The sequence below is a fragment of the Engystomops pustulosus genome, chromosome 3 (genome assembly GCF_040894005.1).
Source record: "Engystomops pustulosus chromosome 3, aEngPut4.maternal, whole genome shotgun sequence".
Classification (NCBI taxonomy): domain Eukaryota; kingdom Metazoa; phylum Chordata; class Amphibia; order Anura; family Leptodactylidae; genus Engystomops; species Engystomops pustulosus.
The window spans coordinates 19,082,844-19,102,803 of record NC_092413.1 but is presented as its reverse complement, the minus strand read 5'-3'; the positions used below and the strand labels follow the sequence as shown (position 1 = coordinate 19,102,803).

Sequence of the window (19,960 nt, the reverse complement as noted above, 5' to 3'; positions counted from 1 at the left end):
GGTTATATGTTTACTAGGAGTTCTGCTTATTTTAGACCACCTTCAAAATCTTCTTTTCTGGATGGGAATTGCCTCTAAGATCTTGTACTGCAGAAGGATTGTTAGATCTATGTCAGAGGCAGCAGGACAGGCAGCTAGGTGTAGTCTCCTGCTAGATATATGTTATAGGCAGCAGGACAACCAGCTAGATTGTAGTGTCCTGCTAGATCTATGTTATAGGCAGTAGGACAACCAATAAGATGTAGTGTCCTGCTAGATCTATGTTATAGGCAGTAGGACAACCAATAAGATGTAGTGTCCTGCTAGATCTATGTTATAGGCAGCAGGACAACCAGCTAGATGTAGTCTCCCGCTAGATCTATATGTAAGTGGCAGCAGGACAACCAGCTAGATGTAGTGTCCTGCTAGATCTATGTTATAGGCAGCAGGACAACCAGCTAGATGTAGTCTCCTGCTAGATCTATGTTATAGGCAGCAGGACAACCAGCTAGATGTAGTCTCCTGCTAGATCTATGTTATAGGCCAGTGATGGCGAACCTTTTAGCGGCCGAGTGCCCAAACTGCAACCCAAGACCCCCCATATGCCAACCAAAAATTAAAGCAGTATTTTATTGCTCCCTGTTCTTCAACAACGTTCGATTATATTGGCCTCCTGAGGATAAGATGGAAAATTTACTTGATTTTAGCTGCTTTCCTCTGTACACAGCAGAAGGTCTTCCAAAGATAATTTGTACCCGTCTACTCATTCTCCCTCTTCCTACATAACCAGGTAGCGAAGTAAGTATCACTTAAATTTATAACTGAAAGCAGCATCTTTTAAGTTGCTTGGAACTGCAGGAAGAGTTCTGTTTGGTGTGCTTGAATGATGGCCCGGGTGCCCACAGAAAGGGCTTTGAGTGCTGCCTCTGGCACCCGTGCCATAGGTTCGCCACCACTGTTATAGGCAGTAGGACAACCAATAAGATGTAGTGTCCTGCTAGATCTATGTCCTGGGCAGCAGGACAACTAGCTAGATGTAGTGTCCTGCTAGATCTATGTCCTGGGCAGCAGGACAACTAGCTAGATGTAGTGTCCTGCTAGATCTATGTTATAGGCAGTAGGACAACCAATAAGGTGTAGTGTCCTGCTAGATCTATGTCCTAGGCAGCAGGACAACTAGCTAGATGTAGTGTCCTGCCAGATCTATTTCATAGGCCGCAGGACAACCAACAAGATGTAGTGTTCTGTTAGATCTATGTCATAGGCAGCAGGACAACCAGCTAGATGTAGTGTCCTGTTAGATCTATGTTATAGGCAGCAGGACAACCAGGTAGATGTAGTGTCCTGCTAGATCTATGTCATAAGCAGCAGGACAAGCAGCTAGATGTAGTGTCCTGCTAGATCTATGTCATAGTCCTAGCTGGCTGTCCTGCTGCCTATGTTAGATTCAGATCTATGACAGTGGCAGCAGGACAACCAGCTAGGTGTAGTGCCCTGCTAGATCTATGTAAAAGATGGCAGAACAAGCAGCTAGGAGTAGTATCCTGCTAGGTCTACGTAAGTGGCAGCAGGACAACCAGCTAGGAGTATGTTAGATTTAGATCTATGTCAGAGTCAGCAGGACAACCAGCTGGGTGAAGAAGTTTTTACAGACTTTTCAATGGCCATATGGCTGGACATATTAAATGAATCTGATTTAGAAAACTAACCTACTAATATAAGACAATCCTGTGACGTTCTCTGATATAGTCAGTAGTGTATACTTAAAAGGGTTGTACCATGTTTTATTATTTTTGCTTCTCCCCTTGTATTTTTGTAGTCACCACCAGCCACCTCTCGGGAGCTCATGACAAACACAGCACAGTTTCCATTGAGTTGCAGTCAATTCTATTACCATTGGTACTCGTTTTATTGTTGTCGCTAGTCATGTATAAAGCCGGCATTGGCATAAACATCTGGTCTGATCAGACGGGTATTTTAATACATTGAGATCCCCCCCCCCCCCCTCCAACCCCCCCAAAAAGATTTTTTTATACATTTCTGACCATTTAGAACCGGACACTCTAATCCTGTAATAACCAAAATTATAAAATATACAAGCAAAATCAAATTATAAAATTTTACATTTTTCGTCTTACCCAGAAGCCCTCGGGAGTCGTAGACCCCGCCCCCCAGAAGTTTCGGCATTGACCGAGTATGTTCTTGGGACCAGTTGGTTTAGGTCAAATCGGCTTAAAAAAAAAATTGCGGGTCGCGGGTGAGGGGTAAAATTATACAAACCAGTTCTAGCCAACTATCGCTTTACATTCTACCAAGGTGTCCCTTCCCGTCTCCGGTCCCTCCGTGAGCCCTTTCTATATGTAATATTTATATGATATGTACAGTACAGCAAGCCTTCCATTCAGCCTGGAGTAAAAGCCTCTTACTATAAGAATTCCTTATCACCCTATTATGGATGTGCAACAATTTAAAGGGGCCAAGTCCAATTCCCTTTTATGGAAAAATTTTGTAACAAAAATTTAGTGTGTGTTCCATCTACACACATGAAGTTTTCATACTAGGGATGATGTATATACCTGCTATGGTGATTTTTTTTTTATATACGTATTTATAGGATTTTGTAGGTTTGCACATCAGTTTTTGGACTTTTTCCAAAAAAAGATGACTTATTAGGAAAGTCCTGGTCAGTCGTGGCGTTCAGCTGACGGTGGCCACTGCTGGGGCCTTGTCTCCTCCATCGCCTTCAGCGTTCTGCACCTGGTTCAGTTTAAAGAGATTTTTTAGGACCCCCAGGAAGGACGTGATGGTCTCTTTGAGGCTTTTCTCTAGCAGCCAGCCCTCGCTTTCACATTCAGGATCTTCAGGGTTGGATATGTTGTCCAGGCAGGTGTGCAGGACACGGAGCCCGATCATGTCAGCCATCTGCAGAATGAAACGCAAGATTATATTCACTTCACCTTCCCCAAAAAAATGAGTTGAGGGGAGGCTGTGGCTTCAGTCTTGTGCAGTCATTTTGCTGCAGTATTTTGTGCCAAAGCCAGAAATGGATTTAGAAGGAAGTAGAAGTTTCCGTCTGTCCTTTATAGATTTCTTCCTTTTTGATCTACACCAGGTTATGGCTCTTCCAGCTCTGTGCTCCTGTCCTCCCCGCTGCCCCTCCCAGCACTGTGCTCCTGTTCTCCCCGCTGCCCCTCCCAGCACTGCGCTCCTGTCCTCCCTGCTGCCCCTGCCAGCACTGCGTTCCTGTCCTCCCTGCTGCCCCTGCCAGCACTGCGCTCCTGTCCTCCCTGCTGCACCTTCCAGCACTGAGCTCCTGTCCTCCCTGCTGCCCCTCCCAACACTGCGCTCCTGTCCTCCCTGCTGCCCCTCCCAGCACTGCGCTCCTGTCCTCCCTGCTGCCCCTCCCAGCACTGCGCTCCTGTCCTCCCTGCTGCCCCTCCCAGCACTGCGCTCCTGTCCTCCCTGCTGCCCCTCCCAGCACTGCGCTCCTGTCCTCCCTGCTGCCCCTTCCAACACTGCGTTCCTGTCCTACCTGCTGCCCCTCCCAGCACTGCGTTCCTGTCCTCCCTGCTGCCCCTCCCAGCACTGTGCTCCTGTCCTCCCTGCTGCCCCTCCCAGCACTGCGTTCCTGTCCTCCCTGCTGCCCCTCCCAGCACTGCGTTCCTGTCCTCCCTGCTGCCCCTCCCAGCACTGTGCTCCTGTCCTCCCTGCTGCCCCTCCCAGCACTGCGTTCCTGTCCTCCCTGCTGCCCCTCCCAGCACTGTGTTCATGTCCTCCCTGCTACCCCTTCCAGCACTGCGCTCCTGTCCTCCCTGCTGCCCCTTCCAGCACTGTTCTCCTGTCCTCCCCGCTGCCCCTCCCAGCACTGCGCTCCTGTTCTCCCCGCTGCCCCTCCCAGCACTGCGCTCCTGTCCTCCCTGCTGCCCCTCCCAGCACTGCGCTCCTGTCCTCCCCGCTGCCCCTTCCAGCACTGCGCTCCTGTCCTCCCCGCTGCCCCTCCCAGCACTGTGCTCCTGTCCTCCCTGCTGCCCCTCCCAGCACTGTGCTCCTGTCCTCCCCGCTGCCCCTCCCAGCACTGTGCTCCTGTCCTCCCCGCTGCCCCTCCCAGCACTGTGCTCCTGTCCTCCCCGCTGCCCCTCCCAGCACTGCGCTCCTGTCCTCCCGGCTGCCCCTCCCAGCACTGCGCTCCTGTCCTCCCTGCTGCCCCTCCCAGCACTGTGCTCCTGTCCTCCCCGCTGCCCCTCCCAGCACTGTGCTCCTGTCCTCCCCGCTGCCCCTCCCAGCACTGCGATCCTGTCCTCCCCGCTGCCCCTCCCAGCACTGCGCTCCTGTCCTCCCCGCTGTTCCTTACAGCACTGCGCTCCTGTCCTCCCGGCTGCTCCTTACAGCACCGCGCTCCTGCCCCCCCCCCCTGCTGCCCTTTCCAGCACTGCTCTCCTGTCCTTCCGGTTGCCATTTCCAGCACTACTTAAATTACCAGCAGTTTCTTTGCTATCCTCCTCAATTTAGCAGAAGCCTGTGATTTGTTTCTCCTTTCTGTGAGTCAGTAGTGTTTACTGATATAGAATGATTTCACAGATGGGAGGGATTGATGCTCCCTGTTCACTCTGGAGTAAGGTAGAGGTCATGATGCTTTGCGTATTTAGCAGGAGAGCCTGAGCAGATCTGTGGATGCGGAAGTATTCTGCAAATGAGGTAGACAATCTCCTCGTTCCCTAAGAGTCCCTCCATCCCAGTCTGTTCCCCAGAACTTTCACTATCTCTCTATGTACCTCAAGCTTTATCATAGATTCTTCAACCCTCCCCACAGCCTCTGCTTTCTGGACCCTATGTTCACAGCAGGGAAGCTGTTAACCCTTAGTACTCACATGTCATAGACTATAAACTTCATGGAACAATTTCACTGTTGGTTTCTAATCTTATTACATGCTGCATGTGCCTCCTTGATTTGAAAGCTGCCAGGCTAGTCCACTAATATAGCTCATGTGTGTACATGCTTTTGCTCAGTGCAATAATAGTTTTTTCAGCAAAAACACTCAACAAGGTATGTGCCTGCATCAGTGTAGCTACAGCATTCTCCAGGTATGTTTGGTTCATAATGCATCAAATCAAATGGTAAATTTTCTGCACAGGGGTTTGCTAAATTTTTTTTTTTTTTTTTACCTCCATTATCCAGACCAGTAAGACCAGAGCCCCCATGGAGCTCATCATGCTGGTGTAATAGTTGAGCAGAGCTTCCTTACAGCCGCGGTTCCATAGGTTCAGCTCCTCCGTCTGATGGTCGTAGCTGTAATGGGCGCTGTTATTGGTCACCTGCATCTGAATACATGGCCGGGGGGAGTTGGGGTTGCAGCAGCTGAAGGGTACGCCGTCAATTAAGTACTTGCCATCCACGTTACTTTTAATTCGACTAGAATGAAAAAATTGGAGAGAAAATTAGCAAAAATTTTGCAAGACAATGATATATAATAGACATAAGCAGCGTTATTCCAACCTTCCTCTGATGACCCTGTTGGATGGGTCAACAACCTGGTGACTTATGAGACTAATGACTGACACCTGTCCACTGTGATAGTCTCGGGTCTCATCTACACAATATCCATGGTGCTAATTAAAATCAATCAAATGCCCGGATGTGTTGGGTCCTAAACAGCGCACAGTGGAGCGTGGGACGTTGCTCTTAAAACCCATTTATTTAGGCAGATCTATCACACCCTCTATATTAACCAATTCTGGGTTCCTCACCCTCATAGACTGTAAGCTCTTGTGTCACCCCTCGTCCTCATAGACTGTAAGCTCTTGTGTCACCCCTCGTCCTCATAGACTGTAAGCTCTTGTGTCACCCCTCGTCCTCATAGACTGTAAGCTCTTGTGTCACCCCTCATCCTCATAGACTGTAAGCTCTTGTGTCACCCCCTCATCCTCATAGACTGTAAGCTCTTGTGTCACCCCTTCATCCTCATAGACTGTAAGCTCTTGTGTCCCCCCCCTCATCCTCATAGACTGTAAGCTCTTGTGTCCCCCCCCCCCTCATCCTCATAGACTGTAAGCTCTTGTGTCACCCCTTCATCCTTAGACTGTAAACTCTTGTGTCACCCCCTCATCCTCATAGACTGTAAGCTCTTGTGTCACCCCTCTCATCCTCATAGACTGTAAGCTCTTGTGTCACCCCCCCCCCTCATCCTCATAGACAGTAAGCTCTTGTGTCACCCCCTCATCCTCATAGACTGTAAGCTCTTGTGTCATCCCCTCATCCTCATAGACTGTAAGCTCTTGTGTCACCCCTTCATCCTCAGACTGTAAGCTCTTGTGTCACCCCTCATCCTCATAGACTGTAAGCTCTTGTGTCACCCCCTCATCCTCATAGACTGTAAGCTCTTGTGTCACCCCTTCATCCTCATAGACTGTAAGCTCTTGTGTCACCCCCTCATCCTTATAGACTGTAAGCTCTTGTGTCACCCCTCGTCCTCATAGACTGTAAGCTCTTGTGTCACCCCTCATCCTCATAGACTGTAAGCTCTTGTGTCACCCCCTCATCCTCATAGACTGTAAGCTCTTGTGTCACCCCTTCATCCTCATAGACTGTAAGCTCTTGTGTCACCCCCTCATCCTTATAGACTGTAAGCTCTTGTGTCACCCCTCGTCCTCATAGACTGTAAGCTCTTGTGTCACCCCTCATCCTCATAGACTGTAAGCTCTTGTGTCACCCCCTCATCCTCATAGACTGTAAGCTCTTGTGTCACCCCCTCATCCTCATAGACTGTAAGCTCTTGTGTCACCCCTCTCATCCTCATAGACTGTAAGCTCTTGTGTCACCCCTCTCATCCTCATAGACTGTAAGCTCTTGTGTCACCCCCTCATCCTCATAGACTGTAAGCTCTTGTGTCACCCCTTCATCCTCATAGACTGTAAGCTCTTGTGTCACCCCTTCATCCTCATAGACTGTAAGCTCTTGTGTCACCCCCCCCCTCATCCTCATAGACAGTAAGCTCTTGTGTCACCCCCTCATCCTCATAGACTGTAAGCTCTTGTGTCATCCCCTCATCCTCATAGACTGTAAGCTCTTGTGTCATCCCTTCATCCTCATAGACTGTAAGCTCTTGTGTCATCCCCTCATCCTCATAGACTGTAAGCTCTTGTGTCACCCCTCATCCTCATAGACTGTAAGCTCTTGTGTCACCCCCTCATCCTCATAGACTGTGAGCTCTTGTGTCACCCCCTCATCTTCATAGACTGTAAGCTCTTGTGTCACCCCCCTCATCCTCATAGACTGTAAGCTCTTGTGTCACCCCCCTCATCCTCATAGACTGTAAGCTCTTGTGTCACCCCCCGCATCCTCATAGACTGTAAGCTCTTGTGTCACCCCCTCGTCCTCATAGACTGTAAGCTCTTGTGTCACCCCCTCGTCCTCATAGACTGTAAGCTCTTGTGTCACCCCCTCATCCTCATAGACTGTAAGCTCTTGTGTCACCCCCTCATCCTCATAGACTGTAAGCTCTTGTGTCACCCCTCTCATCTTCATAGACTGTAAGCTCTTGTGTCACCCCTCTCATCTTCATAGACTGTAAGCTCTTGTGTCACCCCCTCATCCTCATAGACTGTAAGCTCTTGTGTCACCCCCCTCATCCTCATAGACTGTAAGCTCTTGTGTCACCCCCTCATCCTCATAGACTGTAAGCTCTTGTGTCACCCCCTCATCCTCATAGACTGTAAGCTCTTGTGTCATCCCCTCATCCTCATAGACTGTAAGCTCTTGTGTCACCCCTTCATCCTCATAGACTGTAAGCTCTTGTGTCATCCCCTCATCCTCATAGACTGTAAGCTCTTGTGTCACCCCTCATCCTCATAGACTGTAAGCTCTTGTGTCACCCCCTCATCCTCATAGACTGTGAGCTCTTGTGTCACCCCCTCATCTTCATAGACTGTAAGCTCTTGTGTCACCCCCTCATCTTCATAGACTGTAAGCTCTTGTGTCACCCCCTCATCTTCATAGACTGTAAGCTCTTGTGTCACCCCCCTCATCCTCATAGACTGTAAGCTCTTGTGTCACCCCCCTCATCCTCATAGACTGTAAGCTCTTGTGTCACCCCCTCGTCCTCATAGACTGTAAGCTCTTGTGTCACCCCCTCGTCCTCATAGACTGTAAGCTCTTGTGTCACCCCCTCATCCTCATAGACTGTAAGCTCTTGTGTCACCCCCTCATCCTCATAGACTGTAAGCTCTTGTGTCACCCCTCTCATCTTCATAGACTGTAAGCTCTTGTGTCACCCCCTCATCCTCATAGACTGTAAGCTCTTGTGTCACCCCCTCATCCTCATAGACTGTAAGCTCTTGTGTCACCCCCCTCATCCTCATAGACTGTAAGCTCTTGTGTCACCCCCTCATCCTCATAGACTGTAAGCTCTTGTGTCACTCCCTCATCTTCATAGACTGTAAGCTCTTGTGTCACCCCCCTCATCCTCATAGACTGTAAGCTCTTGTGTCACCCCCCTCATCCTCATAGACTGTAAGCTCTTGTGTCACCCCCCTCATCCTCATAGACTGTAAGCTGTTGTGTCACCCCCTCATCCTCATAGAGTGTAAGCAGCTGGGCTCTATACAAGGTGGATACCTCTGTAATATTGTATATAGAGCAGCCGTACATATTGAGAAGTGATTACGCTCCTGTTACATCCAGTGATGTTTTCTGTGATGGAGTAAAAGGAGAAGACTGTAACCTATGCCGCTGCATAGTCAGAAGATAGGAAGAAGTCAGAACCAGAAGGAGAACAACTGGTGCCAGGCAAACCATGCAGGACAGGGCAAGAACCAAGGTGGAATGAGGCTCAATCACCAAGCAGAGGCACTGAGGTTCCTTCTAAGTGGGTCACCAGGGGCCTCACCTTAACATCCGGTATTCGGTATTAAAGGGGTTGTCAGTATCATGCACTGGTTTCTTTGTATGGAAAGAGACAACTTATAGGACCACCTATGACAGTTGGGCCTGGATTGTACTCTGCGACCCCCTTAAAGTACATCTGTAAAGTATAAAAACTTTCGCCTAACTCTGCACTGAGCAAAAATAATCAATTCTCTAATTTACTCTAATTCGCTATCTGCAGCTGTTTAGCAGCTAGCAGAGGTTTTACCTTGCCCCCCAGGCTAATCTCCATTTGCCATGCTTTCTGGTTGCCATGGGAAACCGTATAGTATAGCTAGAGACGTCACAAGGCTTGTTGAGAGGGCCTGTAGGACCTGTAGTGATGTCACAAGCATGTGACTCATCAAGTGCTTCCGGTCGGCCAATCACAAACAAGTTGTCCTGCATCATTTGAAAGTACTTAGTGGGATGAAAAGGACCATCAGTGATGTCACAAGCATGTGACTCATCACATGCTTCAGATCGGCCAATTACATACATGGGGCCACATTTATCACTTGTTTTTTCTGTTGTTTTTGCGCCTTTTCGTTTAGGCGCACCGTTTTTGCGCCATTTTTGCGATTAAACTAAGCTAAAATAACCCTCATCTATCGTTCCATTCCAGATGTTTTGCTGCGCCTAATGATATTCATCACGGGCGACTTTTGCATTTAGGCGCAAAAACGGGCGCAAAAACACTCCAGCTCGAAGGTGGCGTTATCTGAGAAGAAAGCACTGGGCCCCTTTGCAGATGAGCTCATTTCTAGCAGCAGAGCTCAGCCAGATACTAGAACAGATAATAGATACATTAGATACATTACAGACAGGAGCTGCAGACTCTATTTACAGTTCATCACCTTCTATTTACAAAATATTCTGCAAAACCCTGAGCTCACAGCAAGAGCAAGAGAAGTTTGCACAAGTTTGCAGAAGCTTGCAGATACTACAAACAAGTGTCCCCCATGTAATTCTGCACAGTATCACCAGTGTGTCTGAGGGGGATATTGTGCAGAATTACAGGGGTGCAGCAGGAGACCAGCACTGGGGGATCCCCTCCAGGAGAAGCCCCTGCTGAGGAGGTCACTGGGTGCTGGGTGTCACACACCTGGGTGCTGCTGTGAGTGTTATCTTCATGCTGGGCTGTGGGAGAAGCAGAGAGGAGCTTGTAGCAGGATGACATGTAAGTGCCCGAATCTAACATTGCGCCGAAACTGCGCCTAAACTGTGTTAAAGTAAAGTGATCAATAAGAGGTAGAAAATATACTTATCACAGATGGTTGTAGCTTGTGATAATTCTGGCAAAACAGTGCGCCCGAATTTAGGCGCAACTACTACACTTAGGCGCACAAAAGTGATAAATGTGGCCCATGATGTCCTGTTCTGGCTTCATTGCCCTGAGCTGATGTCACAACCTGGAAGTGTCCACCCACATCAGGAATGGCTGAATCTGAATCTAATGGTTAATATACCAGATATATATCAGGATAGGAAGATGCCAGCAGCAGGAAACAGGTATCGTTGGAATTGTTGTCAAAGTTTCTCTCCAGCTGTGCTAACACTATTTTTTGTCAGTAACTTTACAGTTACGCTTTAAGTTTCAGGCAAAGATGGGTCAGGCTGAGAGGCTAGAGGAGGAGTGTCACTTTAGTGCCTATATCTTGGACTCTAGAGCAGCGATTCTGGTTATCAGATTGCATCTTAGAGCTACAGAACCAAGGATACCGGCAGTCAAATTATTAGATTGGAATTGTATCTTTATCTGCAACTCACATTCCCAACTATAGAGGAGATGTATCTAGAGCTCGGAACTTGACTCATCTCAGGTTAAATATGACTATTTTCTCCTCATTTGCATATAAAATTTGAGGAGATTTATTTAGAGGTAAATGGGTGAGATTTCACATAAAAGAGGGAGTTGTAGTAAGTACATTTCACCCGCTACCTGAGGGGGATGGGAGTTTAGTGGGGTAAAAATGGTGATGGGTTCCCATTAAAAGGGTTGTATAAGGCCAATTAAAATCTGGTCTCTATTTCTTGTCTCTACTCTATACACGGGAAATGACTGCTCAGCCTATCAGACTTTGAGGCGGGGCACTGCTTTGGCCATTGATTGGCTGAGTTATCACTTCCTGTGTGTCCAACAGGAACAGGAAGCAGAGATTAGCGGTAGATCTGGGTAGGGATGAACCTAAGCTCTCTGCTGCCTGAGGCGAGCTGTATAGAACTATGAAGAGACACTATTTCTAGGTGTCGGATCCTAATTTATAGCAGGTGACTGCGCCCCTAATGCTGTCCCCCATCTTCCAGCAGTTGGTGCTGCCTGAGGCAAGAAGTTCAACTCGCCTCTTGGTTGGTGCATCCCTGGATCTGGTTGAAGACACCGAACTAGTTTATTTTTCTACACTATTTAGAGTTTTTCCTTGATAACATTTTAACTTTTCACTCATTTTCTTATCATTACAATCAAGATAAATGTGTTAGTCTATACATGCCCCATTCCTTACCAAGTATTGCATGAACCGAAGACATAGCACGGTGGCTTAGTGGTTAACACTACACTCTTGCAGCGCTGGGGTCCTGGATTCAAGTCCCAGGGTCAACATCTGCAAAGAGTTTGTATGTTCTCTCCGTGTTTGCATGGGTTTCCTCCGAGTCCTCCGGTTTCCTCCCACTCTCCAAAACATACTGGTAGGCTGATTAGATTGTGAGCCCCATTGGGAACAGCGCAGCATAATCTTTATGCGCTATATAAATAAAGAATTATTATTATAGTCCCATTGTAATGTGAGTATATGGAGCATGATGGAACGCAGGACACTCTTCTGGAATGGCACCAGGAGATTAGGCCATTGTCTCAGTGGGTGGTCATTACACTAAGATGGAGAGTGAGTATTTTCTGATGGATTAACCCGCAGGCCCCAATCCCTAACCATGGATAATAGTGAGCTAATAAGCCTTCTCCGGGGGCTATTTATAGCCTCTAAGATTGTCTTCTGCTTACACAGCGTTTCATCACAGCGTCTATGCACAGGGACGTCCTATCACTACATCACAGAGGTATATACACTCAATAGACATATAAAGCATCCAACCAATATTGTAGTATTTGATGTATGAGAAAATGGAGGTACAGGGAATTTCTTGGAAAAGATTTTTCTATTTTTTTTTATTTTCGGGATATAGCTATTAAGACATAACTAAACGATAGAAAATTGGTATCTGACCAAAAGATTCAATGGATGGTATCGGGAAAACACTTAAAAATAAGCGTACAAGAAAATGGTGGAATCAGGTTTTTACCTTTTATTATTATTATTATTTTACTACATTTGGATTCCACCACCCCCCCCCCTACCCCCCAGCTTTACAGTATATTAAATGGCGTCACTAAAACGTACAATTTGTCCCACGGGAAAATAAAAGTCCTCATGCGTCTCTGTAAAGTGAGAAATAAAAAAGTTCGAGTAAAAAAGAAGCCCCAATCTTTCTGTATCTGGGGATCGGCCCGGGTAACCCTCTCACCATGGTCCCTGGAAGATAAAATTGTGTGCCCCGCAAATGACCCATATCTAACCCCAATGTGCCATTTCCTGCAGCTGCCCCTTTTCTGTATCCCCCTGGCAATAGAAAAGAGGACGCTATAATACTACATTTTCTATAAAAACCCCCACACACCTATAATGCCCCCTTGTTTTTTGGGATTTTCACTGAGAGGAAAAAAATATACATATTATATATACACAAGTATAAGCCGACCTGACTGTACACTGAGGTACCTCATTTTACCACAAAAAACTGGGAAAACTTTGAGTATAAGCCCAGGCAGGGAGATGCAGCCGCTAGTCTTTAAGAAAATGTCCCCCAACAGTGCCCCCCCATTAATGAGATGCCCCCAGCAGTGCCCCCACATTAATGAAATGCCCACAGCAGTGCTCCCCCCATTAATGAAATGCCCACAATAGTGCTCCCCCCATTAATGAGATGCCCCCAGCAGTGTCCCCCCATTAATGAAATGCCCCCAGCAGTGCCCCCCCCATTAATGAAATGCCCCCAGCAGTGCCCCCCGCCCCATTAATGTAATGCCCCCAGCAGTGCCTCCCCAGGAATGTGATAGAAGAAGTCGGTGCCGCGGAGTGAAGACAAGCGCCAGAGGCAAGTACTGATTTTTTTTTTTTTGGATAGGCATGAATAATGGCCCAGTGAAAGTGAATATGAAATTAAAGGGAACCTGTCACCAGGAGACCCATTTTTAGCACTCCCACAGAGCATAGTACATACACTGCCAAGGGTGGGGGGGGGGGGGGGACTGCTCCTTTCCAGCCCCTCCCAAAAGGCAACTGCCTAGTCACACAGCAGATGCTAATGAAAGGTACAATATAACACATCTTTTTTTCTGTAAAACCAATTTTTAATACAAAAACACTTTGGCAGTGTATATACTATGCTCTGTGGGGACTGGGGGAGAGCTAAAAATGGGTCTCCTGGTGACATGTTTCCTTTTAATGTGAGAAAAAAATGAGTCCGTCTGAGGAGAGTCAGGAGGTCTGCATCAGAAATTGTGAACAGACTGGGGAGATTTATCAGAAGTGTCTGAGGTAAAACTCTTCTAGTTGTCCATGGAAACCAATCAGAGATCAACTGTCATTTTATAAGCTTCCATGGGGAAATGAATGCTGAGCTCTGATTGGTTGCCAACTAGAACAGTTCTGCTTCCAGACACTTCTGATAAAGCTTCCCCCCCAAGAAGTTTATAACTTTCGATTCTTTTCCCCCTATACCAAAGTTTACATTTGTACAGTCCACTTTCTCCAAAATCAACCTCAAAGGATGGACCATTACCCAGAAATGAGTACTGACACAGAATCCACCAAACTAAACCTGTAAATCTAGCCAAGGACAGAGGCCCTCAGCAGGGATCGGCGTCTGTGTCCTCAGTCGGCGATAACTGTAGCGCAGGGGAAAAAAATTACATTTTCCGAAGATTCCACCAGTTACCAATCAGTAAGAAGTGCACAGGCCACAGGACATCACTAGTCTCTCACACGGCTCTGCCGGGATCCTGCTCCACTCTACTTCCAGTCTCTTCCATAGTTCTGCCACTGTTGTGAATTTCTTGGTCATAACTTTGTCACAAAGGATTTTCCAGAGGTTTTCTATTGCGTTTGGGTAAGGGCCCCAGGCTGGATATTTCATTGTGCAATGTTTCCCGTTTCAAGAAACTGCTTGTGCTTGTGATGGACGCAAGTAAAAAAATAACAAGTGTTGTTGAAGAAGCTTCTGCAGAAAACATTCCCCAAACCATGACACTTCCTCCACCACTTTTCACTGACTTCTTTACACACTTTGGCTTCAGTCTTTCCCCAGCATGTGGATGAACAAAATATTTCTCATCAGATCCAAATAAATTAAACTTGCTTTCATCACTAAAATTAACTGGGGACCACTTCTCCTTTGTCCACACAACATGCTCCTCAATAAAGGCTTTATTATAAGGATTGTAGCCTTACGATTCTTTCTGCTAATGAGAGGTTTGGTTACTGCAGAGTCCGCTTTCAGTTCAAATGCTCTTACACATCACGGCACTGCATGACAAGACAGACCCTTACCTTGTTCAGTGCTGAACTGGGGAGCAATTCCAGCAGTTAAAACAATTACCCATGGAGATTCTCAGCATTATCCTGTCCTCTCTTGCATTTCTCTTTCGAGGGTGATCAGCCTTCATGGGCACTTAAATGAGTTTGTGATGTTGTAAAGATACAATATTCTAGAAATCACAGAACAACCAACTTCTCTTGCTATGGCTGATGGGGGGGGGGGGGGGGTAGCCCCTTTGGCCTTCATCTGGACAACCTACTGCCGGAGGGTTTCAGTCACAACATTTTTACAAAGTTGGTGCAAACTGGAAAGTTCGGCGCCAGTTATGTAGGGATCGTCAGATAATTAAGGAAATTAGGGGTCAGATTAAGACTTGCAGGTATCTTAAAGTGTTCTCTAATATCAATCACGTTCTGTTATATTTATCACTAATTTACACTTTTATGCACTTTAGAATAGATACAATTTATGATATAAGCTTAAAATACTCATCTATTACTCATGTTGGGATATAGTCACATAGGACACACAATAATCTGGACATTTAGGAAATTGTGTGTTCTCTAATATTGATCTCCAGTGAAAAAAAGTTTAACCTCGTTGAATTCTACATATCAGGACATAATAAAAAAAACAAAAACATCTGGTCCTCAGAATATCTTTAGGTGCAGTAAATAAAAACTAAAATGAAAGATATCACACAACAAATTTCATCAGTTCATTATTTACCAAAAATTAAGCCTCAAGGCCGAAGCAGTGTGTGAATGATTAAGTACATCACTGAGACCCCCACCGATCCTGGAGATAGGGCCTAACTTGCTTCTTGGGACATCCCCTTTAAATCTGTGTTTTAAAGGGCATTTAGGATGAAAGACTGTATGCAAATGAGCCTGAGGGGCTCCTGGCCCCATTAACACCTATGGATCCTGGAGTCCCTCCGGTTCATTTACATACAGTACGGTACTTAATCCTGGTGGTAGATGCACTTTAGGGCCATTTCCAAACAATTTTAAAACATTTGGCAAAGTAGCAGATGTCCAGGAAAGTCTGACTGTTCAATGCTCAGAGAACTTGCTCTCAGAATTTTGAGAACACTCCACTTACATACGACCCCTAGTTACAAACGGACCTCTGGATATTGGTAATTTATTGTACTTTAGTCCTAGGCTACAATAATCAGCTGTAACAGTTATCACAGGCGTCTGTAATGAAGCTTTAGTGTTAATCCTGATTCTTATGACAACCCAACATTTTTAAATCCAATTGTCACAGAGACCAAAAAAGTTCTGTCTGGGGTTACAATGATAAAATATACAGTTCCGACTTACATACAAATTCAATTTAAGAACAAACCTACAGACCCTATCTTGTATGTAACCCGGGGACTGCCTGTATAAGCTCCGTGGTTTTCGCCCAACGCGGCGCCGTGTATTGTGGCCAAACATCTCCGATTTGGTCTTGTCCGCCTGGTCTGAGGACCTTGCCCTAGGAGTTTTGTACTTTGTTCAAATGAGATTTTGCTAACGTAATCTGTGGTGCGACATTCTCTATAGAAAGGAGAAACGTTCTTCTGGCTGCGTCCTCACATGGCGTTTATGTCAAGTTTTAACCTGAGGAGATTTGCCTAATTACATTGTTGTTAACATTCGTGTTTACAAAACGCAATGTGAACACATGTGTTAACATAGCGTTCGTGTTTGTATTTTGTTATCGTAATATTAAGACAGCGATGACATTTCCGTTAACACTGCATTTTGGCAACGCAAATGTAAACAGCAATGCGAGCAGGAAATCTCCTCTCCTCAGCTGTTGTATTGTATGTAAACGCTACATGTGAACGCAGCCAGAAGAACGTTTCTCCTTTCTATAGAGAATGTCGCACCACAGATTACGTTTGCAAAATGTCATTTGAACAAAGTACAAGACTCCTAGCACAAGGTCCTCAGACCAGGCGGACAAGACCAGATCGGAGATGTTTGGCCACAATACACGGCGCTGCGTTGGACGAAAACCACGGAGCTTATATCAGTGTCACACTTCTGAAGCAATTTTGGGCCAAATTTCCTCCAGAAAGATGTGAGATGCTGATAAAGTCATTAAAGAAACAAGGTCTTCAGGTTATTCCTGTGAGGGTGACACAACACGTTATCGATTTATTGCACGTGGGGGGCTTAGATTTTCATACATGGCGCCTTTTGGCATTTATCTGAGGTTTTAAGGATTTTATACAATTCAGTCCTGATAATAATCAGTCATAAGATCTGATCAGATTAGGGAAGATTTATCAGTGTCTGAGGTAAAACTGTTCTACCAATCAGAGCTCAGATGTCATTTTATTAGCAGCTGTTAGTAAATGAAAGCTGAGCTCTGATTGGTTACCTTGGGGAACTACAGTTCAGCTCTCAGATACTTCTGATAAATCTCTGCTATTGTCTTTATGTCCATGGCCGGCTTTACCCAGAGTCTGCTGATAATCCAATCAAAGACTCTGCTCCTCCTGCGCTAAATATACCTATATTACATACACATACACACAGAGGAGCTACAGGGTGTTCAGAGGTAGAAGTTACAACTGTGGTCTAGTTATATGGGGTCCTGACAGGGGTGCGCCAACCATGAGGCATGTGGAGCCTCTTGCCTCAGGTAGCAAAATGAGGGGGCATCATCAGGGATGCCGTCACCTGGTAAAAAGCACACACTTAATCTTAAAAATAGTGTGTATTCACACTCGATGTCAGCATGGGTGTGAGACACTGCATGGAGAGCCCACTTACTAAAAAAATAACTTGTGGCAGAGGGGGCGCCGTTCTATAGCTCGCCTCAGGCAGAAGAGAGTTTAGGTTCACACCTGGGTCCTGAGTTTTTTCTGCCGCAGGACATGACACTATAGACGGCACTGGGGGGATGGTGATCTCAGGGCCGGCACCAACACTGGGCATACCTGGGCAAGTGCCGTGGCCCAGAACTGCTGGGGGGGGGGGGGGGGGCACATAAGGCTGTACATAAGAAATCCATGAGGGTGAGGGGGGGCTGTATCTAATGAATCCATAGGGTGTGAGGGGGGCTATATATAAAATAACCATGAGGGGGCTGTTTGGGATGATAAACTAGGGAATATTTTAGTGGAACAGGAGACAGTTTTGGTTTCTGAATTTTTAATACCCCCACTTGAGTTCACCGCAAAGGGGCCCAACTGAGGCGCTGTCTGCCAGGGGCCTACTGAAACCCAGATCTGACACTGGATGGACTTATCCAGAAGTTTCTCTCTACAACTCTCATCCTCTATATATAACTATACTATATACACTAATACTACTTCAGGCAGCACCTAAACAAATATTCCTGATCACCTCCATGTATATAGCGGTATATTGCACCTCCAATAAGGAGGTGGGCTACCAGGAGTCAGGCCCACACCCATGAGATATCGATTGCCTGTCCTAAGGAGAGGTAACGAGATGGGGAGGCTATGACGGACATTGGGGCCAGGACCCGTATTTCTAAATTCTTATCTTGGGGTCAGATCTATTGTCCAATTTCCAATATGTAGCAGCAGTGCAAGATCTATCACATGTCAGCAGCACCCAAAGGACCTCCGTGGCTATAATAGGGTGCATTACTTTTCTAACGGAGGCTCCACTATATGTAAACCTATCCATGGCTCTATGGAAATCACTTAGCCGGTGATCTACATGATACTAGATAGATTAGGGACCATAGACATAGAACAGAACTGAGATCTACTCACTCTTTGACCTCCTTGGAGCTGAAGTCCAGGTATCGGTTGCTGACCCACTGGATCTCGAACCAGTCCCTGTAGCCGTTGTTCCCGCAGCATTTGAACTCAATCTGGAGCAGATCTATGGTTTTCTTCATGAAGCATCTCCCCGGGGTGTCTGTATCCTTGTAGTAACGCATCCCGCTCTTCAGCCCGTGAGCCAGGGTGCTCTCTAAAGGTCCCCTGGTCACCAAGCACAAGACGGCAATGAAGAAAATGAAGACGTTGAAGAGCAGACAGATGATCAGATAAGGTTTCAGCATCGGCTTCCACTTCGCATACTTTGCAGGATCCAGAGAATCGTAACAGATTTTACCAGCGAATGCGTTGAGGGAACAGGCCAGCGCCCCCATGAAGATGAGGGAATTGGGCACAAAGTGGCTTTCCGCGTTATCCATCACCTCACTTCTCCTCCTCAACTCAATTTTGAGGTACAATCCCATGGTAAACAGGGCAATGCCGGCTAAAACACTGCACCAGTTCAGCAGCCATATCCCCTGGGCCAGTTTGACCCGTTTCCTCAGGTTAAATTTCATTTTCATCATCGCCATGGCTTCCGCCTGAAGACTGGGGGGGGATCGCTTGAAATTTCACTTGTTCTCTGACTGGAAGGACGAATCGACTTTGAAGGCCACAAGTCAGTCCATCAGTGGCTGCAGGGAGTTGGGTTCTTTCATATTGACCACCCTGCCCTAAAGATGGAGGGAGACGGAGGCCTCCGATCTGAGGGACCTTGGTGCTGGTGTGAAATGTTATCAAGATGGAGGAGCTGCAACTTCCCACCGAAGAAGAAGGAGCCTGAAAGTTTCCTCAGATGATTAAACCTGCAAGTGTTGTACGTCACCTAAATCCCTCTAATCTGCTTCATCCCATTTGTAGGAATCTCTGCCAACCCGATAATCAGCAGATGTAATCCTCGTTATACTGGTTACTGGATTTCTCCTTCCTCAGGTTATGATGTATATTACAGACGATCACTATACCAGCACCAAAAACATACGGGGGATGAAAATGTATAAAACGTCTTAGTATCCATTAAAGGGAGCCTGTCAGCAGCAATTAATCTAAACTCTCTGCGGCCTGAGCAGGTCCTGCTTTGTAGCAGGTGACTGCACCCCTGCTGTTGCCCCCCCATCTTGCTGCAGATGGTGCTTCCTGAGGTAATGGCCTCACCTTGCCTCATGGATGGTGCCACATCCACTAGTAATATATCAGGTTCTACATGCACTGCCTCATTATTTTTAGGCATCCGGTCCTGCCTTGTAGTAGGTGACTGCACCCCTACTGCTTCCCCCATCTTGCTGCATGTGGTGCCGCCTGAGGCAAGAGCCTCACCTCGCCTCATGGATGGTGTATCCCTGCTTGAGTTGAGCTACAGAATGGTGCCCCTCCACCACATCCAGAAATAATATCAGGTTCTCCATGCAGTGTCTCACTATTTTTAGGTGTCCAGTCCTGATTGTAGCAGGTGACTGCACCCCTGTTGTTGCCCTCCATCTGTCTGCATGTGGCATTGCCTGAGGCAAGAGCCTCACCTCACCTCATGGATGGTGCAACTCTGCTTGAGTTGAGCTATAGATTGGTGCCCCTTCGCCACATCCATTACTAATATATAAGGTTACTTTTTTTTTTAGTAAGTGGGTTCTCCATGTAGTCTCTCACTATTTTTAGGTGTCCAGTCCTGATTGTAGCTGGTGCCTGCACCCCTG

At 46.7% G+C, this 19,960-nt stretch overlaps 2 protein-coding genes across 2 annotated transcripts in view; both read right to left on the bottom strand.

Moving 5' to 3' along the window:
• LOC140121060 (uncharacterized) overlaps window positions 1–19,960 on the bottom strand; it is a 325,444-nt gene that overhangs the window by 220,439 nt on the left and 85,045 nt on the right. The window lies entirely within an intron of this gene.
• PRPH2 (peripherin 2) lies at window positions 1,801–19,065 on the bottom strand. Its single transcript, XM_072140232.1, has 3 exons — window positions 18,222–19,065; window positions 5,143–5,389; window positions 1,801–2,901 (listed from the first exon to the last, which is right to left on the bottom strand). The coding sequence occupies exons 1-3, from the start codon at window positions 18,800–18,802 to the stop codon at window positions 2,677–2,679; spliced, it is 1,053 nt and encodes a 350-aa protein (XP_071996333.1). The 5' UTR covers window positions 18,803–19,065; the 3' UTR covers window positions 1,801–2,676.

Bases quoted from the DNA above. Each gene is read 5' to 3' on its own strand.
- PRPH2 (XM_072140232.1), bottom strand. From the start codon at position 18,802: ATGGCGATGATGAAAATGAAATTTAACCTGAGGAAACGGGTCAAACTG. The intron at 5,390-18,221 runs GTGAGTAGATCT...TTTTCATTCTAG, and splicing joins AGCTCCAAGGAGGTCAAAGA to TCGAATTAAAAGTAACGTGG. The intron at 2,902-5,142 runs GTAAAAAAAAAA...TTCATTCTGCAG, and splicing joins TACTGGTCTGGATAATGGAG to ATGGCTGACATGATCGGGCT.